We start from the raw sequence: 18,712 nt of genomic DNA on the forward strand, positions 1-18,712 counted from the left end.
ATTGCATCTGTCTTTTCAACATGTAGTAGCAGCCCTTCTCAGTGTCTCACGGTTTCTATTAGTCAGTTCATTTTTCCTAGCTCCTTAAGAAGAAATCCTGTTCAGACAAAACAGTGCACTATTTACAGGAAGCTTGGCAGGGTCAAAAAGTGACTGTAAAACTGATCTCTTGTTAAAACACATATAGTATCTGCTCTGATGTAGATACTATTAGAACTCAGCAGTCTCTGATTTGCTATCAAGGCCTGTAAGGTGATTTCAGAGTCAGATTCATTAAACTTGGTGACATTGTAAGTGTTATCACTTGTCCTTAGCAGGGCTAACTTGGTTGCTCCAAGTCCCACTTAATCTATCCAGCTCACTACCCGCAGCTCCTGACCTACTTAGTCACTTCCTGTCTTTGATTTTCGCCTTAAAGCCCCTTTTCTGTGTTGGCCTGTGACTGCATTTAATCTTAATCAAGCTTCCTTGGACTTCCATTAGTGTCAAGTACAACTCCTCTCACTGTAATACCCACCCTTCTGAGTGCAAGGAAACTGATTTACAGCTAACACTCTACCTCTTCTCTTACGCTCAAAGTTCATCTTTGCTTTGTTTTTCTTCCTGTATGAGTCACTCCTTCCCCCTCTCTGAGACTTTGTGCTACAGTTTCTGTTCCCCTCGATCTGTCGGTGGCTGAGAAGCTGCCATGCATGCCTTTACTGCAGAGCAGATATCTGGTACTACCATGTGCAGATTCGGAAAAAGCTGAACACAAAGAAATTGAGTTGGCCACAGGCTGCTACAGAAAGTCAGCTCCTTTAATATGCTTTCGTCTCTGACCAGAAATGATGACCTACTCTATTCCTTTATGTCTTTCTTAAGAGCTACTTATGCAAAACACAGTGGTTTAGCCTATGCCCCCCAAACCTGGCATCTTCCCTGCTACTTCAGGGCATTTGTTAACTATACGGATGCTGGAAGGTGGGTACCAGATTGAGGACTTTCCCAGTTCTCACTGGTTCGCTCATGCTACAGCAACATGCCTTTGAAATAAACTTCTTCAGTCAGTTTCCTTCCATGACCAGAATCCATTTTAAAGATATTAATCCAGTACTATGGTGACTTTTGCCTGCACAGGGGCAATCCTGAGCTGGTGAGGTCTGTTCTTTCTCAAGCTGCTTTCACCAGCACAGAGAAGTCCAGAGTTGTGGCCCTGTGCTCTTTGAATGTCAAATACAAAACATTTGATGGCAATGCCAGCTGCATCCAACATGTAGGAGAGATTTGTGCAGTCTCTCCTTACATGTATGCTCTCTCCTGGCTCTTTTTTCAATATGCCCAGTTCTGCTTTTCCCTCTTCCTCCTCCTGTGCTCATCAGCACTCATACTCTTGTTTTTCGGTGTTAACATATGGAGGTTATATGATCCATCACTGAGTGCAGCCTTGTCCTCTTAGTAAGCAGAAAATACCATACGTTTTGGAAGGAGGAATTAGCTACAGGCCATTCTCATTAAGCCTCTCCTTCAACTTATCTCAGTTTAAATTGTATTTTTGAGCTGCAGTCGCTATGCAGCATTGTAAGTTGAAAACAACTACTTGAGTCCTTACCAGCTAGACTTTGAGTGGTCCTGATACTAGGCATGGAGGAGAGATAAGCAACGCATTGAAGTTGTAGTATGGCTGTAGCTGAGGGCAAGGAGTGAATGGAAACATACCCTCCCTCTGGCACTGCCTGGCTCGGGACGAGGGGAGAGGAATGAGCGGAGCAGCTTGGGTTCACACGCGCGGCGGGAGCCAGCGGCCTCGCAGCTGATGACAGATTAGACTCAGGGCCTGGTTAGTGGGAAGACTGTGATTAGACCTCAGCAGCATCTGTCTCTAGTACTAAAGGAATTACTGCTGCAGGCTGCGATTTTCTCAGCAAACTGTAATTATACCAGAAACCTCATTCCTGCCGTTTTTCTCAACGACTTAAGAGCAAAAAAAATGTGGGTGAGGGTGCAGGGAAGCAGAAACTGTGAAAGGAGCGGGAAAGAAACACCTGTTTATTTTTGTCCAGGTCATTGCAATTACTTTCTCTCGGTTACTTAGATGCGTATGAATCACAGACTGGTTTTTCCCAAAGGTCAGTGCCAAGGCTTAACTCCCTGAAACTGTCCTGCCATCCACCTGAAGTTGATGGGATGCATCCTGTCTGTGCACTTATGCCCCATGACATCTTAGATGAGTGTGGTGGCACTTGCGGAAAGTGCCACACCAACCTCTGCCCTGGCAGTGCCCCCTCCCTCCTCCCACGGGAGCAGTGGTGTGGGATGCCAGACTCTGATCACGACTGTTCTCAGGGTACCCCTGGGAAGGTGTGGCCTGGGCAGTGTGAGATACTGAGACTGGGCAGGGTGAGTTTGAACCTTACTCCCAAAGGCTAGGATTTAAGAGCTTGAACTTAAAAAGTGTGAGGTTGTATATAGTAATTGTGTTTTAAAAGATGTAGAAAAGGCAGCAGAAGTTTGAGCTCCCAATAACACCTGGGAACTTTTGCCAAAATAACAATGTCAAAAAAGAGAAAGATTTCTCTACCAGAAAAAACTTTGTGCAATTATAACTCCATAGAAGCCGATTTGCCATGAGTGTTTTATTTGCTCAGAATATAAGAAGAAACAGATTTTTTTTCAATTTAAATCTAGGAGATCAGGAGAAATATCCAAGAGTAGTCTGCCAGCATAGCTTTACCAACTAATACTTCAAACGTAGACAAGGTCAAAATTATTCAAACTAACCTATGTGCTGCTTTCTTAACCTTCCGCAGGGCTTTAATGTGACTGTTTAGTATACTTTGAAGGCAAGAGTGTCTTGTCTATGTTAAACAATTTTAGATCAACTTTATACTCATCTAGAAGAAAGCAGACTTGTTCCTTACCAACATGTCTGCCCTCCATCCCACAGCATGTCCGGCAGCACAGCCCGGGATGAGTGTGGCAGCAGGAACTTGACCCTTGGGGCTGAAGGCACCAGGAGGCAGTATGCTGGCAAGCAGATCCCCGTCTCCAGAGCCAAGTCTCTGCAGATACTGGTGGGAAAGACACACATCTGGAGTTGTCTGGAATTGGCACAAATTCCTGTGGACAAAGAGGAGAGAAAGGAAGGGTTAGAAGGAAAGTGGAAAGAACGCTTCTTACACATTTCGCTTTCTTTTCCATCTGCTTGTGTGATGTTGCTGTGAGCTATTAAACAGCTGCAGTGCTCTGCCCCAGAAGAGACAGTGTTTCAGTAGAGATGGAGAATGATTCCTGCAGCTAAGTGCTTTGCTAAGCCCCTAGAATGAATGGGGCCATAGGAATAATGTTTCTGTGATTGACTGTTATGCTAAATACACTTGGGACCACAGCAGCTGGGGCAGTAGCCAGAGACACTGTTCTGGCTCCTGGGACCTGAAGCTCCTGGCAGGCAGTGGGTGCTGCTGGCTGCTTCTGATTCATCCTTTGTGCCATAGGTGAGTCCCTCTTGTCTTTTACCATCCAGGCAGAACCTCTCAACTTTCCTGTGACGATTCTGAAATTTAAGGAGGACAGATTACTCAAGCAAAAGGTGTTTGCAGGCTTCGAGACTCTGTAGCTTGGGGAGATAAGGGTAGTGAAGGAGGACCAGGAGAAGGAGGGGCGGGAGTATTGTGACTGCCAAGGACTGAGCAGAAGAGCATTTTTTTTGCATCCATTCAGACGCTCAGCTATTTCCTGCGTTGTTCCTGCAGTCAGCATGCTCCACCTGCTTTTACTTAACCATTTCCTGTTTACGGCTTCCAAAAACTTTCTGGTGAAATCGCTAATCTGCCACAAGATCACTCTTTACAGGCCCTTTTGGGCAGGCTTCACTCATTTTTTCTCTCTCTCCTCGGTACACAGACCTTTCAGACTGAGGAGCTGTGTGCAGTGTTGTATGTCTGCATGCATGTGTGTGTCCACGCAGTCGGGAGTTATGTCAGGAAAGTATGTGCTCGTTCAGTAGTTCTTTCTTTAATTCTCCTAGTGCTTGCTGCTTTTTGCAAACTTGAGCAAAGGAACAGGTAGTAGCACCGAAGGCAGGTTCCCCTTTCTGTAGAGAGTTCCAGATATTTAAGGGAAAGACTTTTCCCATTACTTTCAAGCATATGAGAGCTGTCCTACAAATGAGTGGTCTGTTCCCTGGATAGTTTGCCCAAGCTTCAGTTTATTTTCTAGCTTCAAAAACAGCAAGGCAATTTATTCTACTCTGCTGTTCAGTTTCTCAGATGTGGAAGGCAAGGTGTGAGGAGCAGGAAGGATCAACCAAAGAAAAATAAATCTCTTTCTTACAGTGTAGATGGCTCCCACGAGTCCCCATCTCACATTTAGTAACACATCTTGTAGAAATCAGTGGAAAAGCATGCATGCTTCAAGTCTAGTCTCCTTAGCCATACTATAGATAACACTGCAGCCACCACTAAAATCAGATCTATTTGTCACTGCTTCTGCTGTTTATTTACTTTTTATAGTTGTCTTCTGGAGCAGTGAAAATAGATTCTTCAGTTTCCTCTATGATTCTCATGCTCTTGCACAGTGCTGCAATGTTTGGGTTGTGGTGAGCACTGCAGGGGAATGTTCCCTTCTTAAAATAAATCATGGAAACATTTCTGTTGGAATCAAGGCTTGTAGAAGTTTGTTGGTTTTTTTAATAAGAATGTCGGGCCAACTTTGACCTGACACCATATCCCTTTAAAGAGAACAAGCGTGTTATGCAAGTCAGTGTCTATGTACTGACATTTATATATATATGTGCATATATGTGTGTGTGTGTGTGTGTGTGTGTGTGTATGCACACACGCCAGTACATGTGCCAGTTATACTGGTATAACTGAGCACTGAAATCGTCCTCTAAGAATGCTGGACAGGTTGGCCCTGTCTCCGTCAGGCAGATCTGCAAATTCCTTAACTAGCCCTGTTGCAAGTCAGCATAAATGAGGATGCCTAGGCTGCTGACTTAAGCGTAGAAGGCATAGGTCTACAATGTACAAGCACTGTACATTCAGACTTGTGTAATTATGTTGATACGCTTACACTCACACACATTTCTGAGTATTTTAAGAAGAATGCTAGACCCCCGCTGTTTTAACTGTAACATAAATACTCACAGGTAGCACTTCTGTATAGGCCAGGAGGTGTGGTCTGGGCATCACTGATGCCCAGGCAGCTGTCTGCTGTAGGCATAGCACACCCCTACTTAGATCAGAGTTTGCTGAAGTATCCTTCAAGCTGTCTGTGAGCAGCTTTTGAAATTTCTTTTTGATCAGGAAAAGGAAGCAGTTGTTTTCTGCACAGAAGTGTCTTTCACAGTATGTAAAATGGTTACTTTGGTTCCCATCCAGCCCAATTAATTCAGTAGTTTGTGTCAGGGTCCTTGCCATCAGTGGCATTTGCCCAGGGTGAGTCACACCCGCCTTCAAGTGCTTTTCATCTTCATTTTACAGCATACAGCCCTGATAAATTCATGACCATACCATACCACACAGCTCTTCCTACAGCAGCTCCTTCTAAACCAGCTTTCAGCCCAAGAGGCAGCTACTTCCAAAAGAAACCCTCTAGTTCAGTGCCCATCTTTGGTTTCGAGACGTTTCTTTCACCACTCCACTTTCCCGTTACACTGCAAATTTGGGCGCACTCAAGGTATTTTTGGCTCCCTCCTCCACCCCAAAAATGGAGGAAAGCTGAACTACATTAAAAAATAGCAAGAATAAGACCCTTGAGGAAAATGGCAGGGAGATGTAGAGGACAGCACAGGACTCTTTCCAGGAAATGGATGGAAGGTTCATCACATGAGTCACTGAAACCGTAGATGACTAAATTCTTGAAGAATAAACTGTTAGGAATATGATACTGGGCAGGACAGTTGCAGGGGGAGAAGAAAACTTCATAAATAGCTCCTGCTTGGTTTTTTGTTCGTGATTCATTCCTGAGGAAATTGCTGCGTCTCTGGCCAGGGACTGGGGCAGCATGCGGGCAGTGCCAGCCCTCCCACGCAGGGGCAGCAGGCGAGGCGTGCCGGGGTGCACAGCCCCGCCACTCCGGGCTGCAGCGCTCCTGCCAGAGGGGCTGAGAGGGGATCAGGAGCACTCCATGGCTGTCCTGCCCAAGTGAGTACAGTAAGATAGGGTCACTAGTGCACATATGCCATCTGAATCAACTCACCTCTTTTTTTGTATACCAGCAGGTATGAGACCAAGAGGAAATGAAGGTATTAAAACTCTAATTCTAAGCTCCTTTTAAAAATTTTCTTCCTCTACCTGATCCAACCAGTAAACCAAGTTGTATCAATAAAATTGGCCCAAAGCTTTGAATTTGGATTTCAGAGAAGGTCTTAAGATTTTAAGTGCCAGTAACAACAGAAGCAGTCAGACTCCCTCCACAGCTACCTCCAGAGGAGCTGAACCAGCATTAGCAGCAGCGGGAAATGTTTGCAGTAGTATCTGAGTGTGGAGAAACCCCAATGTTCCAGCACGGGCGCTGCCAGTTCCCATTTTAGTGAGTTTGACCCAGAGCGTTTAACATTTCAACATTAGCTCTGTGTCTCATAATGCCATTTACGTAATGATTGCTCATTTGGTTCCCATTAAAAGCATGGTATTTCTTCTACAAACCACTGCTTGTAAAAAACAAGCCACCCAGTTTTTCATTAGATTGTAATACAGGAAATAAATAGTCTGTCTGTAGGATGCACACTGTAATTCTTAAACAGAGAATAGGGGTGGGTTCCCCCTCTTAGATATACAAATTTCAGATCTCCAAAGTAGGAATGTGAAAGATCTGTTATGGGTTACTGAATCGATCCCCTGCAAAAACACAATGTAGTTACTCCCCAGAAGATGTTCCTCAGGTACTATACTGGTAAACAGAGTGTCTGCAACTCTTCATAGTGACAGTGGCAAGAATCTTTTTAAAATTGTAGAAATGGTAGGTGTAGCTCTCACAGGTCGTCCCAGTGCTGCTAACCTTCCAAGGCAATGCATAACGGTTCCTTGTATTATATATACCAGCACTTTGAAGAATTCAGTTTCAAATGTCTCAAACAATGGGGGTTTCACCTCTTCCTGTGGGAGCCTGCTCTGCAGCCTAACTCGTTTCACCATCTGGAACGTTTTCCTGAGTGTCTGCCCGCTTTTAACTTTCTTTTAATTGTGCACCCACTATTTCTTCTTAAAGGTGGCTTGCCAAAAGTTTTGTGTTGTGTGAAATTCACATTACGTGGTGCTTTTTTATTTTTTATGAGGATCAAGAAAACCCTGAAAGATGGATGGCTTCTTCTTTTTGCATTTTCTTCCTCAGAAATAATAATAAGTAATTAATAATGTATTACTGCTTTTCTAGCCATTCATCTCAGCAATTTACCAGGAAGGTCAACATTGTTGTACTGTTTTTACAGATGGGAAAAACTGAAGCACAGGGCAGGAAACAACTTGCCCGGGATCATTCAATGAGCCTGTGGCAAGACTGGGATTTTTAACCAGGTCTCCACAATAGTGCCCTGCTATTTTTTTTTTTACTCTTTTTTTTGTATGTGTGTCTGCCTGTCTGTCCCCACTCCGGTTCCCTTTGCCTTTGTTGGAGTACCTAGGAAGGACAAGCTTTCCATGAACTTTATTCAGACTTGTCATATTCTAACTGAAAGGTCAGCTTGTTGAATATTTAACAGTTACTATCTTTCCAATGTGTTGGTTGAGCATCCTAATTAAGTAGTGATAAATAAAACCAACAAAACATTTTAACAGACTGATTCAGTCCCTAGGGCCTCCAAGCTGAATTTCCTTCAGCTAGCCTGTGTTTTCCCTGTTGTGGATTGTCCACATTGAGCACAGCATATATCAAGCACACTCTTATCAGTGCACTGCAGGGAGATTTCCTTCCTCCTCACTGCCACCGAGCTTGCTTCACCTGTCGTATTTCCCTTAGCTGTGGGTTTTGGTAAGTGTATTTCTCAGAATCTGGATAGCTGCTGAATTATAAATCTTCCCGTTTTGAACAATAACACTGCAATCTGTACAGCACAATGCACTGGGTAGAGCGCGATACCCAGCACTGAACAGGCTCACCTGGGTATCAGCAGTCTGGCCTTAGCGGCACAGAGCTTTCCACGGGCTGCTAGCAGGCAGGCTGTTTCTCATACCTGCCTTAAACCTTCTGCTTGTCCAGGCTGTCATTTCAGTGAATAGCTTTCCTGGGACTAGATCAGCCTGAGCACATGGTACGACAAGTTTTGTTCCTTACCTCCCCATGGGAATGGTCGGGAAAGGCAGCCAAAGCTGTGTGCTCACGGTCTGATCTGCAGTGGTCTTGAAACTGCCCCACACTGACTGGACACTGAACTGACAGCACCCATCAGGTGCAAGGTGCAGCACTCTGTATGCGTTGACATATGTAAAATTAGAGATATGGGCAGGCCAGAGCTGTATATGAGGGGCAGCGCTTTACTTAGATCTGCCTGGCTGCCGACCACTTTCAAAGTATGCCAGTAAGTGAAGCTCTTACCATCCGAGTTATTCCCCCCAGTGCTCCTTCAGGCCTCCTTTATTCCGGATATCATTGAGCCAGCATCTGAGGACACTGCTGTAGGTCACTGAACACATTGTCTTTGCTTTCAGATTGAGCTTGAGAAATTACCAGCAGTGTCATGCTTATGCCTCCTGGCCATGTGAATAGAGGAAGCTAAGAAGCAACAATAGATTACATAAAGCAGGGAAATTCCCCTCAGACTTCTCCCAGACTACCTCAAACTGAAGTTGATTTGCATACATACACTACAAATAACTTTGCAATGGCTCCTCGCCCCATTAAAGGGTTACATGTGCTTGCCTATAATCATTTAGGCCAGTTCCACCAGTTGAATCACTCAGAGAAAATAAAAAAGACTGAATCAGAGTCTGTATAAAATCTAAGCAGTTTTATGTAGCATCACCCTACTTCAGGTAAGGGTACAACTGGGTAATGATACTCCACACAAAATCAATGGAAAATATTCAATATCTATTAATAACTAACAGTTATTCTAGAAAAACAGTGCTAAAAAACTATGTTAAGCTTCATAATTTGTAATTGTGGATGGGTAGTATCATTCTTCAGCTAAACTTGGAACTAAGCTTCCTACACAAACCTTGTTTGGTGGAAAATGGGCTTTACTGAAAACCAGAAAAAAGCAGTATAGTATCCTGTAGCTGAAACCTATGGCCAACTGCTTTACAAAATCTGAGACTCATTAGGCCTGGAATTCCTGAGTGATGCTGTTCAAAAAGTAGTGGTGTTAAACAAACTTCCAAAATTCCTTTGATTTTTTAAAACATGGTTTAACAGAAACAAACAAGTGAGCAAAAATGAGATAGAATATTGAAAATGCATGTTTACTGGGTTATCTCAGGCTCAAAAAATGTAGTTGGCTAATACAACAGTACAAAAATTCTCTATATTGACTTTGATGCACTAAGAATGACAGTGTTTATATGTCTAGCATATTATGACTACAGAATGCCTAAATCCTTGTTGAAGACAGGCAGTATTTTCTCTTCCCTTGCTGAGAGAGTGGACTTTTGGGGTCTGAGGGGTTGGTTGGTTGTTTTTTTTGTTTTAATAGTGTAAGAATATGAAGTTCCTGAAGGCTTGCTTAGAGATGTTTCCTTGGAAAGAATTTGCTCACATAGTCCCTTTCCTAGCTTTCTCTTGAAACAAGTTTTCAGATAAATTTCTTGCCAGCCTTTTCTCAAATCCAGAGTATAAACAACTGCACTGATTCTCTAGGCTCTCCCAGGAAATTCACAGAAGGATCTTCTGTACGTTTCTGGGTTGTCAGGCTAGCTCTACATTAAAATTAAGTATAGTCGGGTAGGGATATAATTTTAAACAAAGTTGTAGTCGCCTTGCAGTAAATACCGAAGCTGTTTTAAATAGTATTAGAGGAGCTTTTGTTGATATAGCGTATTTCCCTTGAGGAATCCATCAGCGGTGTGTTGGCGAAAGGGGGGTTTCCTCTACCGGCATTAGGCTTACCATCACTGTCAGTATAGTTATATCAGGACAGCTATATAAGCAACTTTTCTAGTGTAGTTGCTTTTCATATAGTTAACAAACAAGGCTAGAGAGGAAGAGGAAAACTGAGACAGCTTCCCTTGACAACCTGTGTGAGCCTTGTTTCTTCCACAGTATTACCTTTGTTAATGTGAATAATGTCATGGCCAGTTGCAGTGAAATACCTTGCCTTTCACCCTCCTCCTTTCAGTCTTACTGACTTTCTTCAAAGCTTTGATACAGAACAATAGGAATGGGCCCAGAACTGGCTGTTCTGCAGAGTCCTTCAGGCAGCTGAGGTCTCCCTGTGCTACGATGTCTCAACGGGTCAGCTGTAGCGATCAGAAAAGGAGACATACATATTTGAATAGGCCTGGGACACCTCGCAACACAGTTAACAGCAGCAGACATGAGGATGTTACATGATCTGACCGATTATTCATTAGTTTGTTGGATATTTTGGTCCTGATAACAGTGTATATTTCTTCAGCTTGTGTTCTTTGCATCAGATTGCAGGGTTGGTCAGGAAGGCTTTAATTTTGTTTTTTAATATCTCCTCTCACAAAAAACAGTCCATTTTCTACATGAAGTGTCTAATCACAGTAATATAATATCCTGTATTTACGTAGAAAACTTCATCCCAAAGTGCTTTACAGCCTGGCACTGACATGGTACTAAGATTAGAAGAGGAGCAGCTCATACTGGTTAGGAAGCAGGCTGTGCTCTCAGCCTAGGTATTAGTAAAGCATAGAGGGTGGAGCCATAATATTTTATCTGAATCCAAGGCGATTTTCTAATAGTTGGAAAATATATTGGTATAAGCTGTGCCCCATTTAACTCTAGGAAATGTGTTTAAACTGTAGAAAATAAGCTGTGGTAGAGAATGTCAGTCCTCTTGCACATCCCATTTTCTGTTCATAGGCACTGGCTTCCAAAAAACAGGTTTATTGGAAAATCTGGCTGATGCAAAGGTCCTCAGCAAGTGTATGTTGGCCTTTGGAGAGCTCTACTGAAGGACAGCAGAGGGGCCTGCACTAGTCTAAGGTTTGGCTTCAAGGCACAGAAGTAGCATCCAAAACTGGGCCACCCAGAATGAGGAGAGCCTGGACACTGGAAACTAGAAGGACAGCCAGGCAGGCAGCAGAAAGAGGATCATTACATGTAAAGTAATCAATTTTCAGCAAGTCTGTGGAATTAGTTCATACTGAACTAATTACTTTGATTTGTTTCATGGAGTCATCAGGTTTCCAAGTGGTTGTTTGCTGCAGGAAATGGTAACTGTGATCTCATTCTGACACGTTGGTATTGAGGTGTCTGTCCTTATTGTGCGTTTCAGATGGAAAGGATCAAACCTGGGAAGGAACCGATCCTGCCCTGCAGACCATACGAGTGAGGAACACTGCCTTGAAAGATACTTGATGCTGCTTTACACAGCACTACTGGTGAGACTGAGCAATACATCCAATCTGTAGAAAGGACAAATGAAACCTCCACTAAGAAATGAATGAATGACAACGCTGTTTTTCGGAAACCTGGTGAAGCAGATAGTGAGCATTTTTCTTCTTTTGTCTCTGTAAAGACTAACCTTAAAACCAAGCACTGTTCTTTGTATGTGTGGGGCCATACTTAACTCTGAAGTTATAAAAACCCTGTATTTTGTTCAGGGTAAGTGACATAGTAATAAAAGCCTCTGAACGACACACATGCTATTGAAGAAGCATAGGCCACACATGCCTTCCTAATTCAGCCCATCACCTCACCAATCTGGGGGAACTGACAGTCAAACACACAAGAGTGCCTGGTGCGCACAGCCCGTAACATAGCAAAATGTTTGCTTCTGCTCTTTATGAGAAATGATAAAGCCGTTCATTGGCTTCATTAAGAAGCACTAGTTCAGTGAGCTCTTATTCCTGTAACTCACGTGAAAATGAGGTATTGTAACAGAGTTACTAATAGCCAGGCTCTGGCAGTTCAGAATGGAAGGAGAACAGGTAGCGATCCAGATGGTGGGAAGATCGATGTGTATTACAGCTGCTTAGCTTCCTCTGTCTTCAAAGCACTTTTAGAGTAATCACAACATGACTGCAAACCGCAGAACTATTTACTCACCTTACAGATTTAGAGAATGTATGACTTGCTCAAGGCCGCTGAAGGCATCGCTGGCTGCGCTGTGATCAGGATCACGTTGTTCCCGGCTCTCAAGCCTCCATGCCTAAGGGAAAGCCATGGCTGGGTTCAGTCAGTGCCGACGGCCGATGCAGTTGCCATTGACCTGAGAGGCTGGTTCTGTCCTCTGCAGTCACAGGGAAAGCCCCCCTGAGCAACCTCTTGAAAAGCCGAGTAACCAGTACAGAAATATGTGAGGTCTGGAGTGCTGCCGAAATGGCTGTAGGGAGCCCAGCAAGGAAACCAGCTGCAGTGGGGGCCACCTTCGGTACTGCGGTGGGCAGGTTGCTGCCTGCTGTTCGCTAGGCAGGCTCTGGGCGAGGAGGGAGTCGCTGAGGAGCATGGGGCCCCTATTGAAAAGTATTGCACAGCCTTAAGGTGGCAGTGCTAGAGACTGGGAAGCTGATGGGATGTGGAAGCTTATGTCACATCACTCCCAGCCACCCAACAGGATGGCATGGAGAAGGCTACTCTGCAGCTATCTGCTTACCTACCCGCTCAGACAGCTTTGGGCTCTCCTCCAGCAAGGAAGTTTCCATCACAAGAAGGAAGCTACTCCATTTCAATAAGCTCCTTCTAAAAGCTAATACGTTTCACCTTGGGGAAGAGCAGTTCTCCAGCTTCAGTGTTACCAGTTTTGTGCTTTGAAGGGACCTTTGTAAAATTTAATTTTGATTCTGTTTTAACTGAAGTTTATATTTTCTTCTTGACAGTACTGCATTACTGGCCATTCAGTCCAACCCTGCTGAACTTGCTGTAGCCATTTTATCTGGGTATCTGGTAAATATTTGGTAGAGCACTCAGACACAGGAGTGTTTTTTGCTTTTACAGTCACATGCCTAGTTCCAGGACCTTTCAGAAGCACAAAAGGCTGAAGGCAGGGAAAATTCCACTGAGATGCATTCGAGTCTCCAGGGAGCAACTGTACTCTGTTTAGACTAAAATTTCTCGTTGTTGCCTCTCCCTTTTTTAAAAAACATGGAAGGATAGAGAGGGGAAGCTGGAGGGTACGTTCTTTTATTGCTATAAGCACCAAAATGGAAGCACTGTTTCACTCTCATGTTGCAGGACCACAGGCAGTTGAAGAGGGAGATAAGCTTTTTAATGCTCTCTGCACTACCTGGGAAATTTCCATTCAAGTTCTAAAATGTTTTACAAACTTTAGTGAATTAAAGCTTAATCCCCTTCTTCTCAGTGTTGTAAAGCAAGTACTAAATACAAAGACGGGGCTAATGAGGCTAAGAAAGTTATGCCTTGCCTGAAGTCACATGGGCAGCATGGCAAGAGGATGTGGGTCTTTGAGCTTTGGCTTTCTACCTTACGCCACAGATAACACACTTTCCCTCTCTTTTCAAGGTTGCTGTACTTTCCCTTCTGGGATATACTTAAACATGCTGGCATCACATGTTGAGATAACCTTGGGCTTTTTCCCCTTGGAACAGAGAGACTACTCACAGCTGCTGTCCCATGGGATTAAGATGTTGAAAAGATCAGAAAGGGACAGGGGGATGTGAGGGGGGGTGGGCGTTGGGGGTTGGGAGAGTCACTGCTCTGTCTGCCTTGAGCATGTTCTGGCTCCACGGCTGCCAGTGGAGTTCGTGTACTATCGGGAGCAACCTCAAACATTTTTATATGTGATTCCATATAATGTTCAGATGGGACTGTGGTAAAAATGCCATAATCAAAGAGAGAACTTGGCTGGCAAGAAAATTGGACAGATGAGCCAATAAGTCACTCCTGTATTGAATATATGTGATTTCATTATCCTTCTGTATGTGACCTGCATTTCTTACTGCTCCTTATTATCAGAATCCTATAACTACTGCTGCAGCCATCTCTCTCACCTCATCAGAAGAGAGGGCTAATCCATCAGCCAGTTCCTCTCCAGTGGTATGAGTCAGGTTTTTACCAGGGGGATTAATGGTCAGTGAAGAGAGTTGTTTCCAACAGGGCTGAGCAAAAAGCAAGTGCACATGAGTCATGCAGTGGAAAAGAAGGAAACAAATCTATAGATTTAAAGGTTTTGAATTATTTCTTTTCCCTTAGCTTCCCTTGTCCACACCAGTGAATAACCAGACGTGCAAAAGCTGGAGATGTATTGATGGTAGCTGGTGTGAACAGGACTGAGAGCTTCTCCCACTGTGCAAATAACCCTGAAGTCAGTCAGCCCCCAAAACCAGATCAGTGTGTACCGACTATTCCAGCCCTTGAAGATGAGAGATGCTGGGAGAAAGATCTATCACAGTGCAGCAGCCTCCTCCTGTCTCCGTTGCAGCCTGCAGTGTACCCTGGCACCGATGCCTTTGGCCTCTTCAAGCTGCTGCCTTCTACAAGAAGGCCCCAGTGCTGGTCCTTGGGTACGCCTCTGTAGCACCCTTCCCTGCAGAGGATCCAGGCTCGCTGCAAATGCTGTGCACAGTGCTCATTTCATACCCCGCTGAAAGGCAGCCAGGCCTGAGGTGGAACATGGCAAGCACTTCACCACGCCTGGCAACTCCACGCAGCTGCTGAAAACAAGCAGGGAAGAAAGCAGTGTATGAACACAGGGGAATTTTCACATAGGCAGGATGTAATTAGCAGAGCTGGAATTTGGCCAGGACGCTGGGGTTAAAACGCTGGCTTGCAGGTAACACACTGGGATCTTTCATAATTCAAATGCTCAGGATCTCCCGTTTCCACCTTACCTGGAAGATGTCAGAAGACTGTTCCTTATTTAATGTTCCTGGGCAGCTCTTGAACATCTGACACAAAGGAAAAAGTGTCTAATGGTGCTGCACCTGCAGTGCTTCTTCGCCAGCAACTGCCCTCCATGAACAGCAGCTGAGAGGATCACATCCTGACAGGGCTACAGCTGCATCGCAGTAAAACACGCCATAGCTGCCTCCATGCCCTGGGGTTCACTTCACCCTTAGCTGTCATTACTCACTTTTCAGGCCCCAAATCCCCACCAAACAGAAAGAAAGATGAGAAAATTAGGGCAGCCCCTCACACATAAAACACAAGGGAGAGAATATTACCATTAGTTGCTACTTCAACCTTATTCTGTGCCACTTGAAATGGTACCAAATCCGTATCGGACAACAGAGAATTAGATGAAGCACTGCTCCCCAGTGCAGATAAGTGAACTTTTCCAACTGGCCTTGCCGATAATACAGTGTTGAGCTTGTACCTCCTCCTTCCTCCCAGCAGAGAAATCACATTCAAAGCAGCGAAGCAATTTTTTCCCCTTCATGATCTCACTTTCCGTATAAGCAAGCTTTGTGTTTACTACGAGAATGTTGAATGTCCACAGAAGGTCAGGGAAGTCATTCACGAACCTCACGTGTGGAAAGTCCACATGATGTTTCTACCACGATGCAGCCCACAGTCTGAAATATAAATAATTGCAAACGTTTAACCCCTCATCTGTCAGACCTGCAGACCGCATACAGTTCGAAGAGCTGACTTCCTCCCTTTGGTGTAGTACGTGCAAGCAAAACCAGAGGTGTTCCTGCCATCTGAAGAAGCATAATCTCTGCATCAGTAAGTCATAAAAAAGGGACCCATCCTATGCCTGTGAGGGGTCCCCATGTCAGCTTTTGGGTTGTTTGGGTTTTTCGTATGCCCAGGCTGCCATGCAAGTCCGCCTCTTTGTCAAGCGTTGCTTAATACAACCACCAAGCAAACTTACTGAGAGCACCTCAGTCAGTGGGCTCACAAACCTGCAGACTGACTTGAACAGCAAAGTGTGCTGAAGAGAGTAAAGTACGGGCAGCTGCAGGCAACAGGAAATCCAGCGCTAATAAATAAAACATCTTATAGCCAGAAAGAGGAAATAAACAGCAGCAGCACAAACTGAGAGGACAGAAGAGAGGAACACAGCATAACTGTGGCGCGGGAATCACTGCATTACAGTGAGCTTATTTTTAGAGAGCATTGTCCCAGTTTGTTATGCGTTCAGATTGCAAAAAAAGAAGTGAGGGAGTGGGAGGACTGCTCAAAGAGAGGGTCTCTATCAGAAGAAGTTGTCAACAACCACTGTAATTAAGGAAGCAGCCAGAGCACACACAACCTGAGCTGCCGCCAAAATGAAATGAAAGCATTTTTTGTTTGTAGCCGTAGCCCCAAAGGATAATAAAAGATGGTTCTACTGTGCCAAGTGAGGAGCTGCAGGGACACCGTTTCTAGATGGCAAATGCCCTGCTCCCATCTTTCCAAAATTACATGTCGTGGGGAGGCAGCAAGTTGCTCTTCCTACGTGCACTTTCAAAGCACGTGCCCGCACACCCCTGACTGCAGCAGCCGCCTCGGGAGGCCAGCCACCAGGCAGGTGAGCCCCAACCACCATGGTACCGATGGAGGCAGCACTGCCTGAGCTCTGCCCCACAGCCGATGGGCTCTCTCGGTGCTGCTTGGTCCAGATTGCTGAATCGGCAACACTTAATGTTTCCCTCTCACACTCAGCCGTGAGTGTGCCAGGGCCCCACGGCATTGCCACCACCAGTGGGAGCTGCCGCATGCAGAAGAGCTGCACCCTGCTCTGCTCCCGAGGAGCCTCGTGGGTGCCTTGGCATGGAGCTTCATGCACGGTGTGCCGAAACAGTACTCTTCTTGCTGCTGGTAGCATCTTTCACCTAACGGCCACATGGCCTGCACCCGTGCAGTGGCAAGTGCTGGGGACAGCAGATGGGCTGGCAGAGCCGAGGGGGCCGACGTGGACCTTCTCAGCTGTGGGACAGTATTGTGAGGCTTTCAGCAGTGACTGTAGAAACTCGTGTGCAGGTTCAGCAAAGGGAAAGTAGTCATTCACAAATTGCACACATATTTCTGAATTCATTCATTGAGTGGCGTTTGCCTTTCATCTTACCCCCAAGCCCTGTGCGCATTGCTGGCATTCTCTCCCAATCCCATATAATAATTCCCAGGTCTCCACATGCCACTGCCTGCCAATGGAGCCCACGGTCAGTGGACTGCCAGCCCAGTCACATGAAAAGTTACATGCAAAGGTTTAACACTTTCTCCTGACCCCAGCCCCTGTTCCCGTGAATCCCCTGCAGTGTTTTCCTAATCAGGTGCTTCTGCACCGGGCAGGGTGCTAAGAAGGTAGCCCACTCAGCTGCAGCATTTCCAGAGTCTTTGAGTTCTCTCCTAAACTGTAAATGCAAGCAGTGGGGCCAAGTGAAAGTCTGACAAGGCTGCCATTTAGACCTGAAGAAAAAAAAGAACTGCAGCTTTCCAACCAAACACATACTGCTGTTGCCTCATTTTCTCTAGCCCAGCAGCTGTACTAATGGTTAATTGCTTTGGTAGGATATGGAAAACACTTCTTAAAGCCTGTATACAAGGTACACAGCTATGATCGAGTATCGTTTTAACCTTCACTGGACATTGCCAGTATGCTTGTTACTAAGGAATCAAAAAGAAAATACAGTCTTTTCCCTAAAGCTTTCCATCACCAAATTCTAAATAACAATGCAGGTATTTGATAAATCACAAAAATTGTGAAAATGACAGTATCTTTTCTTTCACATCCCTCCTACTTGTGAGACATCAGAGAAAACACATGCTTTTGGAGAATCTCAAATGTAAGTGTTTTTTTATTAAATATGGTTGAAAAGCAGAAATTTTCAAAAGCTGTTTCTTATATATCAGCAGTGACAGTTGTTTCCTTGCTGTCACTGTAATGTGAGGGAGTGCAGGTGTCTCCTGCAGAAAGAATTCTTGTTCTCCACCTGATGCTCCATATAGGATTTCATGCATGTGACATTCAATTCACGAATTGCAGCTTGGCTTTAGAAAGCACAGGAATTGTGTCTGGCTGTCAGGGCCCAGTGTTCATCTGGGTTTCACATGGCCCACAGAAAGATGTGCCAGTTACACCTTCGAGCAAACAGTTGGATAATCAAAGTGAGCATTTGGTTTCAGTTTTGGTTCTTTTTTTTGGAGGGGAGGTGGCAGGCTGGTTATGAACTCCAGCATAAATACACACATTTTTGTGGGTTTACGTGAAAAGACCATGGCAAAGTTTTAAGTTACAGTCTATTTATATTGTTCTGTTTTAATCTCCATCGTTACCAACATCACTTTCAAAAAAAATCCCAGATAAAATCGACAGTATTTTTCAATTTCTCTGCTTTGCTCATGCATTCAAAAGTGTAAGCCTGTTCTGCTTGATTGGCTGGCTGTTTGATCTTTGTTTTGTATTTTATTACATTATTTAATTCTTAATTGTAAGCCCCCAAAATCATAAAATTTGAGTTCTAGTCTCAGTCTCTATGCTCAAATGTAACTACTGAAAAGTGACTTGTCTAACTCTTTAGTATATATGGTGTTTAACATACTTTGCTTAAATTGGGTATTTCCAACCCAATCCAAACAGGAGACTTGAGAAATCCTGCTTCTCCCAGATGAGAGCATACCTGAATAATAGAGGAATGATGTTTCCCACTGAAAAACATTAACAAATACATGCATAAAAACTGGGGTATTGCTGGTACTGCCTGTTTATTTAAAGGAAAAACTTCTT

General features: G+C 44.5%; 1 protein-coding gene and 1 long non-coding RNA gene across 4 annotated transcripts in view; one reads left to right on the top strand and one right to left on the bottom strand.

Annotated features, from left to right (window-relative positions):
* LOC130153250 (uncharacterized) overlaps window positions 1-12,281 on the bottom strand; it is a 28,747-nt gene extending 16,466 nt beyond the window's left edge. The window contains exons 1-2 of the long non-coding RNA XR_008823288.1: window positions 12,151-12,281; window positions 2,901-3,099 (exon numbers count right to left, since the gene is read on the bottom strand). This is a non-coding gene — a long non-coding RNA (uncharacterized LOC130153250). The remainder of the gene's footprint in view (window positions 1-2,900; window positions 3,100-12,150) is intronic.
* Window positions 1-18,712, top strand: part of RAD51B (RAD51 paralog B) — a 428,423-nt gene that overhangs the window by 387,156 nt on the left and 22,555 nt on the right. For 2 of the 3 annotated variants that reach the window (XR_008823286.1, XR_008823287.1), the window contains exon 12: window positions 11,378-17,771. Coding sequence is in view for 1 of the 3 variants with exons in the window: in XM_056347808.1 (XP_056203783.1) it covers window positions 11,378-11,460 (83 nt within the window). In the remaining 2 variants the exon portion in view is untranslated. Of the gene's footprint in view, window positions 1-11,377; window positions 18,670-18,712 lie in introns of those variants that run through there. The other variant, XM_056347808.1, reaches the window with a different exon arrangement.

This window comes from Falco biarmicus, chromosome 7 (assembly GCF_023638135.1).
Source record: "Falco biarmicus isolate bFalBia1 chromosome 7, bFalBia1.pri, whole genome shotgun sequence".
Lineage (NCBI taxonomy): Eukaryota > Metazoa > Chordata > Aves > Falconiformes > Falconidae > Falco > Falco biarmicus.